This window comes from Molossus molossus, unplaced genomic scaffold (genome assembly GCF_014108415.1).
Source record: "Molossus molossus isolate mMolMol1 unplaced genomic scaffold, mMolMol1.p scaffold_m16_p_13, whole genome shotgun sequence".
NCBI lineage: Eukaryota > Metazoa > Chordata > Mammalia > Chiroptera > Molossidae > Molossus > Molossus molossus.
The window spans coordinates 73,066,869-73,086,173 of record NW_023425348.1 but is presented as its reverse complement, the minus strand read 5'-3'; the positions used below and the strand labels follow the sequence as shown (position 1 = coordinate 73,086,173).

The 19,305-nt window shown below is 42.9% G+C and overlaps 1 protein-coding gene across 1 annotated transcript in view; it reads right to left on the bottom strand.

Annotated features, from left to right (window-relative positions):
• Positions 1-10,545, bottom strand: part of CAT (catalase) — a 42,251-nt gene extending 31,706 nt beyond the window's left edge. Inside the window, exon 1 of the mRNA XM_036258053.1 lies at positions 10,399-10,545. Within this exon, the coding sequence (XP_036113946.1) occupies positions 10,399-10,464 (66 nt within the window). The 5' untranslated portion in view covers positions 10,465-10,545. The remainder of the gene's footprint in view (positions 1-10,398) is intronic.
• Between the last annotated feature and the right edge of the window lie 8,760 nt (positions 10,546-19,305).

The following is a 19,305-nucleotide window of genomic DNA, read 5'->3' as shown; positions in this document are numbered from 1 at the left end:
AATATAAGGAAACAATTAATTACTGGTGGCACTTTCACAAGATGAAATATTATGCCACCATTAAAAATTTCACCCACAGCCCTGGCCGGTTTGGCTCAGCGGTTAGAGCGTTGGCCTGCGGTCTGGAGAGACCTGGGTTCGGTTCCCGCTAAGGGCACGTACTTCAGTTGCAGTTTGTCCCCGGCCCTGGTCGGTCGTGTGGGTGGCAGCCACTCGATGTGTCCCTTTCACGTCGATGTTTCTCTCTCTCTCTCTCTCCCTCCCACTCTATCTGTACAAAAATTGCAAAAATGTCCTCGGGTGAGGATAAAAAAAAAAAAAAATTTCACCCACAGAAAAATTTTAGTAACAACAAAACCATGATAACATTTAGGTGATATAATTATAGGTCATTTAATTTTCTTTTTATTTCCTTTCCTAAAATAATTTTTAAATCAGAAAGTTGTTTTCTAGCTCTAATTAAGTATCAGAAGTTTTTCCAATTATTTATATTTTATATTGACTTAATTAATGAAGGCAATGTGATTCAGTCTCATGTAATAAAAACTGATAAAGTTCCTAAAAATATACATTTTTTTAATCCTCACCCAAGGACATGCTTAGAGAGAGGAAAGGAGACAGAGAGAAAGGGGGAAAGGGAGAGAGGGAGGGAGGGAGGGAGGGAGGGAGGGAGGGAGAGAGAGGGAGAGAGAGAGAGAGAGAGAGAGAGAGAGAAATATCAATTGGCCACCTTCCTTATGCTCTCCTGCTGGGGATCAAACCATCAACCCAGGTATGTGCCCTGACTAGGAATCGAACCAGCAACCTTTTGGTGCATGGCACAATGCTCAACCAAGTAAGCCACTCCAGCAAGGCCCTAAAAATATTTGTAATGAATATACTATATCATTGCAAGTGTCCTCTCCTAATAACTTTTCTGACTACTTTTAAAAAACTCCCTAAACTATGCTTAGTTTCACTTGTCTATATAAATTTAGAGACAACTAATTTTATTTGAAGATATACACTATCTTCAGCTTAAAATGACTTATATAAAGCAAAGAAACATATATATAATCATTTTTAGGGGAGAAGTCCCTAACAAGACTCCTCTTCTCCACTCTCTCATCTCAAAGAAATAATTACAACTCAGGGGAATAATTCAAGAGTGAGCACTGTTGAGTACAGGCCCTTAAACAAATATAAATGGCCATATTTCATCAATAATAATATATACAATTTTTAAAATAATTTTTTAAATTACAGTTGACAGACATTATTATATTAGTTTATGTTACATTATTATATTAGTGATTAACTTCATATTCTCAAAGAGATCAATACAGAGTATACCTGATATTTTCTAGCAAATTACTGCCTAACACTCTACATTTATTCAACAAAGACGCATCAAGTACCCACACGGGCACATCCATGGACAGAAAACCAAAGACTATCCTGGCCCTCAAAAATCGTAATTTGGTGGGAGGGGAACGGTGGCAGGGCTCCAGGCCTCCTGCCCAGATTCTGGGAAAGGGAGAGACTCCCCTGACCTGGCAGTTTGGGAAAAGGACCCAAGCCCCTACAGGCTGCACCCCCCCCCCCCAAGTCCTTTCCTCTCTAGAAGCCAGCAGGGCAGGAGGAAGGCAGCACATGTTCTTCCTGCTCCCCTGGAGGGGTGTGGAGAGGGAGGCCTGGTAATCTCCAGAGCTGCCTATCTCCAGAAAACCCTCTCGGCCACAACTCTAAACCACTGTCCATAAAACCTGTATCAGTAATAAAGGTAACATTTTGATCTGCACTCATCCCACCGACTTCTCACTTCTCATTTGAGCAGGGATGTGTGTGAAAGGTTTTACTTACTGGACACGAGCAAACCTCAAATCAACGATAATAATAGCTTGCTATGCAGGCATTTTCTATGCTCTTTACTCGGGTTATGATATTTAATCCACATTTCTGAAGTACTCTCATATCTCTAATATAGAGAAGAGGAAACTGAGGACAGAGAGGTTAAACAACTTGCCCAAGGTCACCCACCTAGAAGGGGTAAGAATCAGAATGTGAACCCACGCAGACAGACTCAAAAACCCTAACTCTTAACCACAACACTACACTGTTTCTTAAAACCGTACCGCTAACATATCTTGCCCACATTCTATGAGCTGAAGAGTCCATATATATCACACAGATCAGTTCTCACAACAATCCATCAAGGTAAGAATTTTTATCCCACTTTAAATATGGGGAAATCAAATGGATGGGCAGTGAAGTAACCTGCCCAAGTGGTCAAGTCACAATCCTGACTGCAAAGCCTGGCCCCTCGCTGATTCAGTAAATTAAACTAAACCATTACAAACTTTGTTTCTAACCACCATTAAAAAAATAGAGCCCTGGCTGGTTTGGCTCAGCAGTTAGAGCGTCAGCCTGCAGTCCAGAGAGACCCGGGTTTGGTTTCCACTAAGGGCATGTACCTCAGTTGCAGTTTGTCCCCGGCCCTGGTTGGTCGTGCAGGTGGCAGCCACTCGATGTGTCCCTTTCACATAGATGTTTCTCTCTCTCTCTTCCTTCTCTCCCTCCCACTCTATCTGAAAAATGGAAAAATGTCCTTGGGTGAGGATAAAAAAAAAAAAATAGAGACATATCAACCAAGGCAATGTATGAAGCTTATTCGGATCTGGATTTGAACAGTGTTGAAAAAAAAAGAGAGAGGAACAGTGTCGGGGTCCCTAGGACCACCCCCAGGTTCAGAACCCCTAGGAGGACTCAGAACTCAGCATCTAGTTACACTCAGGCTATAATTTATCACAGCATTTTTTAACCATTTTTTATTTTCAATTACAGTTGACATACATTATTAGTTTCAAGTGTACACCACAGTGATTATATATTACGTAAGTTATTGATATCACATCCTGATAAAATTTGCACCATCTGACAGCATACAGTTATTACAATATTGTTGACTATATTCCCTATACTGTACTTTACATCCTATGACTATTCTGTAACAAACAATTTGTACTTAATTCCTTCACCTTTTTCACCCATCCCCACAAACCCCCTCCCATCTGGCAACCACCAAAATGTTGTCTGTATCTATGTCTGTTTCTGTTCTGCTCGTTCATTTATTTTCCTTTTCAGAGTCAACCATTGATAGATATGTATTTATTGCCATTTTATTGTTTACATTTTTTATCTTTTTTTCTTCTTCTTAGAGAAGAGCCCTTAGCATTTCATATAATACTGGTTTGGTGGTGATGGACTCCTTTAGCTTTTTCTTGTCTGGGAAGCTCTTTATCTGTCCTTTGATTATAAACGATAGCTTTGCTGGATAGAGTAATTTTGGTTGTAGGCCATTGCTTTTCATCACTTTGAATATTTCTTGACACTCTCTTCTAGCCTGAAATGTTTCTGTTGAGAAATCAGCTGAATCTTATGGGAGCTGCCTTGTCAGTAACTAACTGCTTTTCTCTTGCTGCTTCTAAGATTCTCTGTCTTTAAACTTTGCATTTTGATGATGATGTATCTTGGTGTGGGTCTCTTTGGGTTCATCTTGTTTGGAACTCTGTGAGCTTCCTGGACTTGTATGTCTATTTCCTTCAAGTTAAGGAAGTTTTGTCATTATTTTTCAAATGGGTTTTCAATTTCTTGCTGTCTCTCCTTCTGGCGGTCCATGATGCGAATATTGGTACAACTGAAGTTGTCTAGCCTTACATTATCCTCATTTTTTTTGGATTCTTTTTTCTTTTTGCTGTTCTCATTGGTTATTTTTTGCTTCCTTATATTTCAAATTGCTGATTTGATTCTCGGTTTTATCTACTCTATTGTTGATTCCCTGTAAGTTATTATTCATTTCAGTTAGTGTATCCTTCATTTCTGACTGGTCCTTTTTTATACTATTGAGGTTCTTACTACGTTCACTGAGCATCCTTCTATCTAGTGTTTTGAACTCTTCGTCTAGTAGATTGCTTGCCTACATGTTTTTAAATTCTTTTTCTGGAGTTTTGTTCTGTCCTTTCTTTCATATGGGACATGTTTCTTTGTCTCCTCATTTTGGTAGCCTCCCTGTGTTTGTTTTCTATGTATTAGGTAGAGCTTCTACATCTCCCAGGCTTAGTAGAGTGGCCTAATGTAGTAGGTGTCCTGTAGCATCTTGTGGCACAGCCTCCCTGATCACCCAGGCTGGGCACTTGAGGTGTACCCCACACGTACTCCTTTCATAGTTAAGCCTTGATTGCTGTTGGCACATCAATGAGAGGGATTTACCCCATGGCTGATCAGCTGCAAGGACTGGCTGTACAACCAACCACTGACCTCCGACCATCATGGAGGATCAGCTGTGCAGGGGCCCACCCCACCAAGCAAAACTTACTTCAGCAGGGCTCTGGTGCCCAGAGTCCACCCTTTGAGTGTGCCTCTTGTGGAGGTGGTGGGGTAGTGGTGCTTCAACGTGATCTGAAGCTGTCCACTGGGTACGCTGGTTCTGGGGCCTCCTGGGAGGTGCAGGCCAAGGTCAGCCACTGTCTGTGTTCTGCCTGGGACCACCTGCCATGAGCTCCAAAAGTGATCTGCTGATGGCTGCTACTTGTCCTGTCTTGGAATTACCCAAGCGAGGCCAAGCTGCAAACCAAGGTCAGCTGCTGCTAATGCCAGGCCTGGGCCACTTTGTGAGAGGTACAGGGCTCACTGCAGCCAGATATCGCTTGTTTGGGAGATTTTAGGAAAATCTGAAGCATAAGCCAAGACAGGCCATTCATACGGAAAAGCCGCTGGAAACAGGTTGGGTGGGCCTAAAGTTGGATGGCGTGGGCCTCAGGGAGTAACCAGGGTTGGGCAAACAGTCTGAGTCAGGTTGATAGAGTCTCAGATATGGTGCCCACCTGCCAGCTCTGTGAGGAGAGAGCTCGTCAAAGGAACAATGGCCTCTGCTAGCACCTCTGTCTGGGAGAAAGCTGCCCCTCCAGCTCTCTGTGATGCTGGACAATTCAGTTCCTCCCCATGTGCTTCTGGTGCCTTTCAAGTTGCTGCCCCGGTGCTGGAGCTCAGAAGCAGTGAGTCTGAGTAAGTCTGTGTATAGGCCCACTAAGTCTGGCCAGATTTGCTCAGCGGTTGGAGCATCGGCCTGCAGACCAGAGAGTCCCAGGTTCGGTTCCCGCTAGGGGCACGTACCAAAAAAAAAAAAAAGAGGCACACCTGAGACTCCAGCAGCCTCCATCTCCCTCAGCCTCAATACCTGCTGCTTTTTACAACCAGAAGTTATGCGAACTCCTCTTTCCAGCATTGGAACCCTGGGCTGGGGTGCCTGATGTGGGGCTAGGACCCCTCACTCCTCAAGAGGAACCTCCACATCTGAGATATCCCTCCCAATTCTTATCCCAAACATGGGTGTGGGACCAGCCTGTTGCACGTCTCCGCCCCTCCTACCAGTCTTAATGTGGCTTCCTTTTTAAATTTTTAGTTGTAGAACTTCCATTAGCTTGATTTTAGGCAGTTCTGAATGAGGGTTGTTCTATAGTTTAGTTGTAATTTTTATATCTACCGTAGCATTTTTATATAAAGCAAAATTAGCAAGGAGAAGAGGCACATGGAGTGAAGTCCAGAGGAAACCAGCACCATCTTTCAAGGGTCCTCTCCCAGTAGGGTGACACAGGACACTCTTAATTCCCCCAGCAACAAGTTTTAGCAACATCTGTGAAATTCTGTCTAGCAGGAAATCTCATGAAAGACCCAATGCCCAGGGATCTGCATTGGGGAATGATCATGAAAGCACCTTCTGACTCCCAGAAGCAAAGCAAATGTTCAGCATAAACCGCACTGTTTGCACAAACAGCTAGGCCGTTCTTATCATTTAGAATGGCAGGAACCCTTCCAAACTCCAAGTTCTAGAGCCAGCCAAGGGCCAACCTGGCAAGTACAGTAGCCACCCCTTATCCGCGGTGTCACTTTCCACGTTTTCAGGTACCAGCAGTCAACTACAGTCTGAAAATATTAAATGAAAAAAAATCCTGATATTTTGAAAGAGACCACATTCACATAACTTTTATTACAGTGTACTGTTATGGTTGTTCTTTGTTATTATTAGTTATTGTTGTTAATCTCGTACTGTGCCTAATTTGTACATAAAACTTTATCATAAGTTTGTATGTACAAGAAAGAACAAAGTATGTATAGGGTTTGGTACTATCTGCGGTTTCAGGTTTCCACTGTGGGTCTTAGAATATATTCCCTGTTAATAAGGGGAGATTGCTATAGTTGCTCATGTTTTTTTCCTCTGTTCTTGGTAAGCTGCCAACAAGAAATGGTCAAAACATTACTAGTCACTTTCAATAATTAGCAAGCATTTAGAATAATCCTATGAAAAATAAAATGTTTAATATGCACAGAATAATAGCTATTATAAAAGAGGTTTCTCTGTCTTGAAACTGTCTTTATTAAATAAGTCTGAGAGCACTGAGAACTGGCATGGTCCTTGAATTTTTTTTTTTAAGTCGGGAATAAGAGGAAGAGAGACTCAAAATATAAAGGATAATTGATCCACAAATGTAAAATATCCCTTTACTCTTTGTAATAGAAATTACAGTAGTCACAACACTCAGAAGGAAAATAAAAACAAAAATGAAGAGAAAATAAACAAAAATAAATATTCGCTTATTTTACATTTTGCCATCAGTCTCTCTATTCTTACCTGGAGGAACATATGGAGTCGTTTAGATATAGGCAAATAGAAATAGAAGCTTAGAAATTGTTATTCCATTACTCATAATATGTGTCTGTCTGCCTCTCTCTCTCCTCCCTCCCTCCTTCTCTATCTCTCTCCCCCACACTATGACCCAGCAATACATTCCTACATAGTTCCCAAGAGAAATGAAATGTGCGCGGGGAATTAAATTACCAGTCACCTTTCTCCATCCCCAATGCTAGCTAGCAGTGTTAAATCAATGCAGTTTCCCTAAAAAAAGAATACATAGACCCGCACAGGCACTGTCTTATGACTCATTGACAGGAAAGGAAGAGCTAAGACCCAACTTCTCTCCCAGGTAAAAAAGAAACTTTAAAAAGGTAAGGCCTGAAATAGACAAAATCTCCCATTTTTAAGGGAGCAGAGGCCACTAATTTAGCTTAAGTATCCCAATGGAAGATCACATGGCATTCTATGCAGTAAGCAACAAAGTTCCCATTCAAGTTCCATCCAAAGCGACTAGTAGTATCCGGAGAATCACCTCCCTCCCCTCAATGTATTTTGAGAGAAAGAAAGAAAGATCTTTAAGAAGATCCAAGTCATACCTATGAACATATTTGACTCAATGCTCACTTATTCAAGTTTACAAAACTCCCAGTTCACTTGTCAGCAACAAAATCTGACCACAAGGAGAGATGCCCACAAACTGCTTTCACATTGGCTGACACACCGGTTCCAAAGGAGGATACACCCAGCTTGGCATTCTGCATCTGGGTCTTGAAGGAGGAGGAAACAACATGGTGCCCTCTGATAATAGTTCCCAAAACTTTAAGCTCGCACAGTCCAGTAAAAGTAAAAACAACTTGGGGAGTAAAAGGGAGGATACTGATACACAACTGTATATAAAAGCATTTACCAAGTGAGAGAGATTTAAAACACATATCATCCATTATTGTCATAATTTTCTAACAGAAAAAAAATTTTAATGTCAGAAAGTAAAAAGGAAATAATCTTTAAAAAGAGATTATGTCCTTTTGCCTTTCACCATATCACAAGAAAATGGCTAGATAGATTTTCACCAAACATATTATGTATGGTTTGGATAATGTAATAGGGTCAGCTACCTGGACACAGAAGTAGACTACATTTCCCAACTTCCCTCCTGGTTAGGTGTCACCATGCGACGAAGTTCTAGTCGATGGAATGTGAGTAGAACTGACCTACACCACTTCCAGCCTGGGCCCTAAATCTCTCCCACAAGCTCCTCCACGTTCTCAACCTTCCAAGGCTAGACAGTGACGCCCAAGGCAACGTTAAAAGTCATGTGTTGGCCCTGGCCAGTTTGGCTCAGTGCTTACAGCATCGGCCCATGTACCAAAGGGTCATGGGTTCGATTCCCAGTCAAGGGCACGTACCTGGGTTGCAGGTTCGATCCCTGGCCCGGGTCAGGGTCATGTGGGACGCAGCCAATCACTGTGTCTCTCTCACACTGATGTTTCTCTCTTTTTCTCTCCCCCTCCTCCCTCCCTTCCACTCTAAAAATTAATGAAAAATATCCTCAGGTGAGGATTAACAAATAATAATAATAATAATAATAATAATAGCCGTGTGTTGACAAAGGGGGAGCCTCCTTCAGCCTAAACAGTGGACAGCACTGTTCAACCTCAAACCACTTTGGCTGATCATTTAAGAGAGTAATAAATTTCTAATATGTTTACACCATTATATATTTTGAGATATATTATTACAGCACTTAGCACACACATGATTTAACTTAAAACATGGGCTAAGAATCAATAATGGGAAAGGAAATCACCAGCATGGTCTTAATGATTTAACAAGTTAATGATTCTCCCAAACAATGAAGAGACAAGCTAGTCTCAGAATAAAGGGGAGTCCTTCAAAAAAGAATAAATTTTGTTTTATGAAAAACTCATTACATGGTCCATATTTTTCTCAATTCACCTATTCATGAAAATTTTGTTGTAAACCAAGATTCAGCAATCACTGAGTATGGAAAAAATCCTTTCCTGAAGAGCCAAGTTCTGATTTTGACTCCTCTACAACTAGTTGCATATATTTGATTAATAAGACTGCAAGTCTCTCTGGTTCACTTTGATTCAAAATTCATGAAAAACTGTACTAGCCTACTGACATACAATAAAGGACAGAATGAGAAGAAAAATTTTCCAGGTCCCTAAATGACAGCCTTCTCACAGAGAACAAACTATAAAGCAATCCATGTGCACTTACCATTAATGCCCCATTTCATGAATACTAACACAGTTTGAAAAAGGACACTAGTCCTCTCTACCATTAACCAGCCACCACCTGAACTGGGCAAGTCCCTTATACTCTCGGGCCAATTTGATAAAAGACTCCGACAGCAGGGCCATGTGGCTCAGTGGTTGAGCGTCCACCCATGTTCGACTTCGGGTCAGGACACATGCCCAGGTTGTGGGCCCAATCCTCAGTAGGGGGCGAGCAGGAAATGGTCAATCCTTGTTTTCTCTCACCTCTCTCTCTCCCTTCCTCTCTTTCTAACACCAATAAAGAAAAAGAAAAAGAAAAAGAAAAAAGACTCAGACCAGATATGCTCTCATCTAATCCTATCTCCTCAAAATGCACCATAAGACTCTGGGTACAGGCCAGGAATGCCTCACCCACCACCCACTGGGCTGAAATCCTACTCAATGTTAAAAGTCTTGTTCAGATGTCACCTGCTTTGGGAAGCCTGTCGGGCAAAGTTGGCCTCTCTTTACACTTTACAGACACCTCTATATAAGAGCCCTCACCAAAATGTATGGTAATCCTCTGTTTATCTGCCTTGTCTCCCAGACTAGACTTTGAGCTCCTCAACGTCACAGTTCTGGCCTCACTGGAATTTGTACACCAGCTCCCAGCACAGTGCCTACCACATGCAGGTACTCAAAGAATACATGTGAATAAACGCATTAATTAATACCTAATGTCCTTCTACCTATAAAATGCTAGGCTCGGCCCAGCCGGTGTGGCTCAGTAGAGTGTCAACCAATGCACCAAGAAGTCACTGGTTCTATTCCCTGTCAGGGCACATGCCCAGGTTGTGGGCCCAATCTCCAGTGGGGGGGTATGCAGGAGGTGGCCCGTGAATGTTCCCTCTTATGGATGTTTCTCTCTCTCCCTCTCCCTTCTTCTTTCTCTAAAATCAATAACGAAAAAAAGTTAAATAAATAAAATGCTAGGCTCCATGTTTTCCCAGTGCAAATGAAATAATGGATAGAAAATTGTTTTATTTAGTCGTGCAATGTTGTGAGTACGGTGATTGGTGCCGGGATCATAGAAATAATAAAAAAAACCGTCCCTAATCCCATGGCAGCCCGCAAACACGAACACATGTTGTTGTTGTCTGAGCAAGGTCAAAACAGAGCCAGCTCCGCTTCCCCCGTCACTTCCTTTCTAGCAGCTGCAGCTCTCTGCCTCTTTCTCCCCGTCTCCATTTCTCCCTGAAACTGCGACCTCTGTCCCAGCTGGCAAAAGTGCCAAATTCAGAGCCAACCAACCACGCGCAAACCCTGCAGGCCTGCAGGTACCCTCTGCCCTCCTCCCCGCCAGTGTAACTCCATCTGGAACGAGGGGCAGCCCCACCCTTACCCCCGACCCGCTCTGGAATCAGGGGTACAGCCCCGGAACGTCCCGCGCAGGGGAAGCCAGGGCCGTTACTCGCAGACGCAGTTTTCGGAGAGCACAAGGCGTACCTGCGAGGCCCGCTGCTCCTTCCAGTGTTTCATCTGGTCGCTCGCGGGATCCCGGCTGTCCGCCATGGTGTCAGTCTAGCACGTTGCAGGAGGCCCCGGCTCACGGCACCGTCAGCAGGCCAAGCGTCTACAGCCCCGAGCCGAAGTCGGTGACTTCAGATTCGGCCAATCAGCCCCACCCCCTCGTCCCGCCCCCTCGGGAGGGCCGCCTCTGATTGGCCACTCGAGCGCCAGGCAGGATGGGATTAAAGCCAAATAGGGGCGGGAACAGAGGGGTGAGGGGCAGGGGCTAGAGGGAGGTGCGACCCCGGGACTGGGAGAGGCTGGGAACTGTGTGAAAAGGAGGGGAGCCTTGACCCTCTGACCGCCAAACTCCAGGGTTAATGAACCCCGGCGGATCCCCGGCATACTGGGACTTGACTGTCACCTCTGGTTATCAGCATCTTACAGGCTGCACTGGGACGCGGCTTTGGTGGCCTGCCAGTTTGCTGAGGCCCTGCTGGGTGGAGCTTTGAACACAGTAAATATGCTCGCAGCTCTTCAAAAATCAGAAATCCTGGGTTGAATTCCTCTGTGCAAAATTAGGTTTTGACATACCCTAATGTTAGCATTATTTGCAACCGAAGGATTGATGGGAATTTGGAATAAATACTGACACTGATTCTGCAACTAAGGCTTATTTAGTAATCTTACTTTCAGATGTTATGTTATGTTTTCTTTAAGACAGACTATGCCATTTTGAAAAAAAAAAAAGAAAGAAAGAAACATTGACAAGTTCTTCATGGTTTTAATAGTCTAAAATCCATAGCAAGAAAGGTCAGCCTTTTAGGGTCCCCTTTGGGTTAGCAGCTCCCCTTTTTTCAGTGTCTACTATGTGCTGGAGGCTGCTAGATGGTTGCCAGAGTATCATGTAATCTTAACAATCTCGTGATGAAAACTTTGTTATTCCCATTTTAAATATGAAGAATCTGATGCTTAAGAGAGTTGAAGGAACTTGCCTAAAGCTTATATGCATATAAGCATAGCCCATGGACACAGACAATAGACAGGTGAAGTCCTGGGGTGGGAGATGGGTAGAGAGGGGTAAATTGGGGAAAATGAGGGACATCTGTAATACTCTCAACAATAAAATAATTTTTTTTAAAAAAAGCTAACAAAATGTCAGAGCCTAGATCCTTGGCCGTCGGATTTCAAAGCCTGGGAACCTGAACCACTATATATCCTGCCTTTCCAAGAATATTGAAAAATTCTGTGTCTTTAAAGAACAATATAGTTGAAAAGTAAAATATTTAGGAAGTCATTGACTAATTTGTCATTGTAATCAAATGGATTGAATGATTCCCCCCACTCCTCAGGTGTTAAGATTTATCTTTAAAGTTGAATAGTAAAATATTTAGTAAGTCATGGACTAGTTTGTCATTTTAATCAAATGAATTGAATGATTTTTTTCTCCCTTCGGGTGCTAAGATTTATCTTTAAATGCCTTGATATATAAATATACTATCATTTTTAAATTAAAAGTCTCAACTTTTAAGTTTGGTTGTTTTCAACCATACTACATATGGAACTTTGTATTCACTCCTAAAGGGTGAATATATGGTAGTATAAATTTCAGACGCTCTCGATTTTACCAAAGTGAAATATCAGGAATCTAAATCAGCGATTTTCAACCTAGTTCATCTCATGGCATACATAAATTAATTACTAAAATTTTGTGGCCCACCAAAAAATATATTTTTTGCCAATCTGACATAAAAAAAAAGAAAAGTGTAATTTGATTCATTCACACCCAATGGCTACTGTTGTGTTGGCTGTTGTCCTTTTTTTATTTGACTATCTAAGGCAGTGGTTCTCAACTTTCCTAATACCGCAACCCTTTAATACAGTTCCTCATGTTGTGGTGACCCCCAACCATAAAATTATTTCTGTTGCTACTTCATAACTGTAATTTTGCTACTGCTATGTCTTAGGCGACCCCTGTGAAAGGGTCGTTTGACCCCCAAAGGGGTCTCAACCCACAGGTTGAGAACCGCTGATCTAAGGGGAAAGAGGCAGTGCCCCTGACTAAATAGTCAGGTATAGAATATTTTTAAAATTCTTGTGGCACACTAGTTGAAAATCACTGATCTGAATCATAAAACTTACCTTCTGAAGTTCACTGGAAAAGTAGCCTACAGATTGTTCTTTAGTGCCCTATATTTTTCCTTTATTACACTTAACACAATTGTAAAGATGCTATTAACTCTGTGATTGATGTGATGTCTTTTGCTACCCACCCCATCCACACATATAAACTCTAGAAGGGCAGGGACCCTTGATTTGCTCTCCGTTGTATCCCTACACACCTAGAATTGATTGAGTATTCTGTGCCAGAGACTGTTCTAAGCTTTTCATGTGCATTTGCTCAGTTAACCCTCCCAACAATCCTACAAGTTAGGTCCTAATAGTACTCTCATGTTATAGATTAGGAAAATGAGGCACAGGGAAGTTAAATAAATAATTGGCCCAAGGTTACAAAATTATTAAGAGATAGAGCCAGGATTCTAGCCCTGCCCATTCATTTCCAGAGTCCATGCTTTGTTGAATAAATAAATGTTGACAAAATCAAACTAATCATTTTCCTCATTAACTAAAATAAATACCAACAAAGTAAATAAAAAGAGACCTGGAGTCATGTGCTAACCTTTGTTCTTTATGTAAACATTATCCTGTGTTTATTTTCTTTTGTTTTCTCTATTTCTGTTACTGTTGGTTTGGATTCCTGAGGAATTGTTTTCAGCAAAAGAGAAATGGAGACGCAAGATACTTTCAGATCATGTCATATCTTGTATGTTAAAATAAGGAATGTGCTTACAAGTACCGACAATGAGTTTATATTGGCTACTCATTGGATTTATTACTATAATTTACATATAGTTTAAATATGAACGTTTCTAAAAATCAGCCCTAGTTTAAAAATACATTAAACCATACCGGTCTCACTCCTAATGCTAATTCCAAATGACTGGTCCCAGATTTTTATATTTTATTAATATAAACACATACGTATTTTTGTTGGTATTGAATAGAATTGTTATTCAGAAAACTCTCTTCTCTGATTGTTTAGAACCTAATGAAATAAAATGTACTGAAACATAATATTATTAATCTTGATATCATAAATCTAACACTAAGCTTACAAAATGGGCCATATAATAAATGTTTAAGAAAAAGGTTGAGTACTCAACTAGGAACCTTTATAGGCAAATTTTCTTTCATCAGTATTTGGAAGAAAATAAGATGGAAAGAATGAACTAAGTCTTATTGGATGACAGGTATATAAAGCAGTATGAAGCCCTGGCCAGTTTGGCTCAGCGGTTAGAGCGTCTACCCTTGGACCAAAGAATCCCAGGTTCAATTGCGGCCAAGGGCATGTACTTCAGTTGTGGTTCGTGTCATGTGCAACCAATCGATGTGTCTCTCTCACATCATGTTTCTCTCTTTCTGTCTCCCCCTCCAACTCTATCTGAAGATTAATGGAAAAATTTCTTTGGGTGAGGATTTAAAAATAAATAAAGAAGCATGAGGAGTAACAGAAACCCAGATAATTCTTTGTTTCTGTTCTGATTCCACCCACCCTCAGAGGGGCTGAGAATGTCCTACATATTTCAATTTTATTCTCTTCACAATGTCCTTATGAGGTCAAACTGGGGGTACAGAGGGAAAAAAAAAAACTTCTACAATGCAGAAGCCCTTTGAGGGAAGGGCAGTGGACGCCACCACAGGTGTGTGATCCAGCCATTGGGGACTAGGCCTGAGCAGGCAAGAGAAGGAAGTGAAATTTGCATTAAAAAGTACCAGCAGTTTTATATGCAGTGATGGCATGTACCCTCTGCTCTGCCTGTTTTGCTTTACCACATCTTACTCTCACTTTAATAAGAACAATGATTTAGGAGGTAGCCCAGATGACCCTTAGGGTCTGGTAATAGCCTAGGGGGTGGAAAATCAATGAGCCCTTTCTTCCCTAAGCCACATGTGCTATGCTCTTTGACCTGAGTGTTAGAGAAAAAGTAAACACAGAAACAAGAATTTGGAATGTGTTATTACCTAAACTTCTTTTTTCTGATTTTAAAAGGCATGTATGCTATCATTCAGAACCACCTGACATCGAGTTGAATGGAAGTCCTACAACTATGAAATTAAAGAAGAAGCCACATCAAGACTGGTAGGAGAGGTAGAGGTGGAACAGGCTGGTCCCACGACGACATGTGGCGGATAAAAATCAGGAGGACACCTTGGCTGGGCAGGTCCTTTCTGAGGAGTAAGGGATCCCTGTCCCACACCAGGCATCCAGCTCAGGGTTCCAGTGCCAGGAAGAGAAGTCCCCATCATTTCTGGCTATAAAACCAGTGGGAACTGAGGCTCAGGGAGGCTGAGGCTGCTGGAGCCTCAGGCAGCTCTTCTTAAAGGACCCACGCACAGACTTACTCAGACTCACTACTTCTGGGCTCCAGCGTTGGGGAGGCAGCTTGAGGGGTGCCAGAGACGTACAGGGAAGAACTGAACTGTTCAGCAGTGGGGCAAGAGCTGGAAGGGCAGCTTTCTCCTGGACAGACTTGCTGTGGGAGGCCCTTCCCTGGAGCAGATTACAGCCATATCTGGGAGTCCAGCAACCTGGCTCACACTGGTTGCCCCACCCTGGTGATTCCCTGAGGCCCTGCCCCACCCAATCTTTGGGCCCACCCAAGCTGTTTCCAGTGGCTTTACCATAGGATTGGCCTGTCTTGGATCCTGCTTAGGATTTTCCTAAATTCTTTCAAACAAGCAGTATCTGGTCTCAGCAAGCCCCATACCTCTCGTTAAGTTTCCCCAGGCCTGGCACTAGAAGCAACCAGCCTTGGTACACAACTTGGCTTTTCCTGGGCCCCTCCAAGCCCAGTACAAGAAGCAGCCAGGCCCTGGCCGGTTTGGCTCAGCGGTTAGAGCGTCTGCCTGCGGTCCGGAGAGACCCGGGTTCGGTTCCCGCTAAGGGCATGTACCTCAGTTGCAGTTTGTCCCCGGCCCTGGTTGGTTGTGCGGGTGGCAGCCACTTGATGTGTCCCTTTCGCATCGATGTTTCCCTCTCTCTCTTCCTCTCTCTCCTTCCCACTCTATCTGTACAAAAAATAAAAAAAATGTCCTCAGGTGAGGATAAAAAAAAAAAAAAAGAAGCAGCCAGATCACTTTGTAACTTATGCCGGGTGGTCTCGAGTAGAACACAGGTAGAGGCTGATCTTGCCTCAGAGCCAGAACATCCAGTAGACAGTATCAGACCACATTGAAGCACCACCACCCAACCACCTCCACAAGTGACACACTCAATGAGTGGACTCAGTGGGTACCAGAGCCCTGATGAAATAAGCCTAGCTCCCTGTGGTGGGCCCTACACAGCTGATCCTCCAAGGGAGTCAGAGGTCAGTGGGCACAGTCAGTCCTTGCAGCTGAGCAGCCTGAGTAAATCCCTCCCATTGATGTGCCAACAGCAATCAAGACTCAATTACAACAGAAGAGTGGACAGTCCACACAAGGGGTGTACCTAGGGGACCCAGCTGGGGTGACCAGGGAGGCTGTACCACTGGACCCTACAGGACACCTACTACAACAGGCCACCCTAGGAAGCCTAGGAGACATAGCAACTCTACCTTATACATAGAAACAATCACAGGGAAACAGCCAAAATGAGGAGACAAAGAAACATGTCCCAAATGAAAGAAAAGAACAAAACTCCAGGAAAAGAATAAAACAAAATAGGGATAAGCAATCAATCAGATGCAGAGTTCAAAGCACTGGTTATAAGGTTGCTCAAGGAACTTGGTGAGACATTCAAGGAACTTAGTGAGACCTTCAAGGAACTTAAGGAGACCCCCAAGGAACTTAGTGAGAACATCAACAACATAAAAAAGGACCAGTCAGAAATGAAGGATGCACTAACTGAAATAAAGAATAATTTACAGGGAATCAATAGTAGAGTAAGTATAGCCAAGAAGCAAACCATCGATTTGGAACATAAAAAAGCAGAAAACACCCAATCAGAACAGGAAAAAAAAAAAAAAAGAATTTTAAAAAGTGAGGTAAGAAGCATCTGGGACAATTTCAAGCATGCCAACATTTGCATCATAGGAGTACCAGAAGGAGAAGAGCGAGAAAAAGAAATTGAAAACCTGTTTGAAACAATAATGACAGAAAAGTTCCCCAACTTGGTGAAGGAAACAGACATACAAGTCCAGGAAGCACAGAGAGTCCCAAACAAGGTGAACCCCAAGAGGTCCACACCAAGACACATCATCATCAAAATGCTAAAGGTTAAAGACAAAGAGAGAATCTTAAAAGCAGAAAGAGAAAAGCAGTTTGTTACCTACAAAGGAGCTCCCATTAGACCATCAGCTGATTTTTCAAAAGAAATTTTGCAGGCCAGAAATGAGTGGCAAGAGATATTTAAGGTGATGAAAAGCAACGACCTACAACCAAGATTACTCTATCCTGCAAAGCTGTCATTTAGAATCGATGGACTTCCGGTCAAGATGGCGGCGCAGGGAAATGCAGTATCGCGTTCTCCCACAACCACATCCAAGTTACAACAAAACTACAGAACAACCATCATCCGAAACCGCCTGAAATCAAGCTGAATGGAAGTCCTACAACTACGGAATTAAAAAAAAAAAAAGCAGCTACATCCAGACTGGTAGGAGGGGCAGCAGCACGAGGGGTGGCAGCGGAGGTGCAGTGGTAGCGGCGCGGCTGCGGGACGGACTGGTCCCACACCCAAGTGTGGCGAATAGAAATCAGGAGGCTCCCGCGGCTGGGAAGGTCCTTCCTGAGGACTGAGGGGTCCCCGTCCCACACCAGGTGCCCCGCTCAGGGTTCCAGTGCCAGGAAGAGAAGTCCCCATAACTTCTGGCTGGAAAAACCAGCGGGAACTGAGGCTCAGGGAAGCTGAGGCGGCTGGAGCCCCAGGCAGCTCCCTAAAGGGCCCGCGCACGGACTTATCGGACTCTTTCCCTCTAAGCTCGGAGGGGAGGCAGCTCAAGGGGCACCAGAGAAATACAGGGAAGAACTGAGCTGTTTGGCACTGGAGCGAGGGCTGGAGAGGGGGCTTTTTCGGGGACAAACGTGCTGTAAGAGGCCTTTGTTCCTTTGGTGAGCCCTTCCCGGGGGCGGCAGACAGTCCCCATATCTGGGTCTCCAGCAACCTGGCTCACACGGGTAGCCCCGCCCTGGTGACTCCCTGAGGCCCCGCCCCGCCCCACACAACTTTCAAGCCCACCCAAGCTGTTGCTACTTGCTTAACCATAGGATTGGCCTGCCTTGGATCCTGCTTCAGGTTTTTCCTAAATTCTTTCAAACGAGCAGCATCGGGTCTCAGCGAGCCCCATACCTCTCATTAAGTAATACACAGAAACAAACACAGGGAGGCAGCCAAAATGAGGATACAAAGAAACAGGTCCCAAATGAAAGAACAGAACAAAACCCCAAGAAAAGAACTAAGTGAAATGGAGATAAGCAACCTAACAGATGCTGAGTTCAAAATACTGCTTATAAGGATGCTCAATGAACTCAGTGAGGGCCTCAAGAGCATAAAAAAGGACCAGTCAGAAATGATCGCTGCACAGTTAGAAACGAAGGAGGCTTTAACTGAAATAAAGAATAATTTACATAGCTTCAATAATAGAGTACGTAAATCCAAGGAGCAAACCATCGATTTGGAATATAAGGAAGCAAAAAACGCCCAATCAGAACAGCAAAAAGAAAAAAGAATCCAAAAAATTGAGGATAGTGTAAGGAGCCTCTGGGACAACCTCAAGCGTGCCAACATTCGCATCTTGGGGGTGCCGGAAGGAGAAGAGAGAGAACAAGAAATCGAAAACCTGTTTGAAACAATAATGGCAGAAAACTTTCCTAACTTGGTGAAGGAAACAGACATACAAGTCCAGGAAGCACAGAGAGTCCCAAACAAGATGAACCCCAAGAGGTCCACACCAAGACACATCATCATCAAAATGCAAAAGGTTCAAGACAAAGAGAGAATCTTAAAAGCAGCAAGGAAAAGGCAGCTAGTTACCTACAAGGGAGTTCCCATTAGGCTGTCAGCTGATTTCTCAAAAGAAACTTTGCAGGCCAGAAGGGAGTGGCAAGAAATATTCAGAGTGATGAAAACCAAGAACCTACAACCAAAATTACTCTATCCTGCAAAGCTGTCATTTAGAATCGATGGACATATAAAAACTTTCCCAGACAAGAAAAAGTTAAAGGAGTTCATCACTACCAAACCATTATTATATGAAATGATGAAGGGTCTTTTTAAAGAAAAAGATAAAATATATGAACAAACAAAATGGCAATGAATACATATCTATCAACAATGGAATCTATAAACAAAATGAACAGGAAGAACAGGAACATTCTCATAGATACAGAAAACATTTTGATGGTTGCCAGTTGGGAAGGGGGTTGGGGGAATGGGTGAAAAAGGTGAAGGGATTAAGAAGCACAAATTCATTGCTACACTGACAAACCTCAAAGGGAAAGGGGTTGGGGGGGTGGGGGTGGGAAGAGATAAACCAAAGAACTTATATGCATAACCAGTGGACACGGACAATAGTTTGGGAAAAGGTGGGAGGGGGACGGGAGTGGAGAGGAGGGGGTCAATGGGGGAAAATGTGGAACATCTGTAATACATTTTACATCCAACAATAAAGATGTGAAAAAATAAATAAAATAAAATAAAAAATAAGTAAATAAAAAAATTAAAAAAGGCACAAAAAAAAGAATTGATGGCCATATAAAGAGTTTCCCAGACAAGAAAAAGCTAACGGAGTTCCTCACCACCAAACCAGTATTATATGAAATGTTGAAGGGTCTTCTTGAAGGAGAATAAGAACCAAAATATGA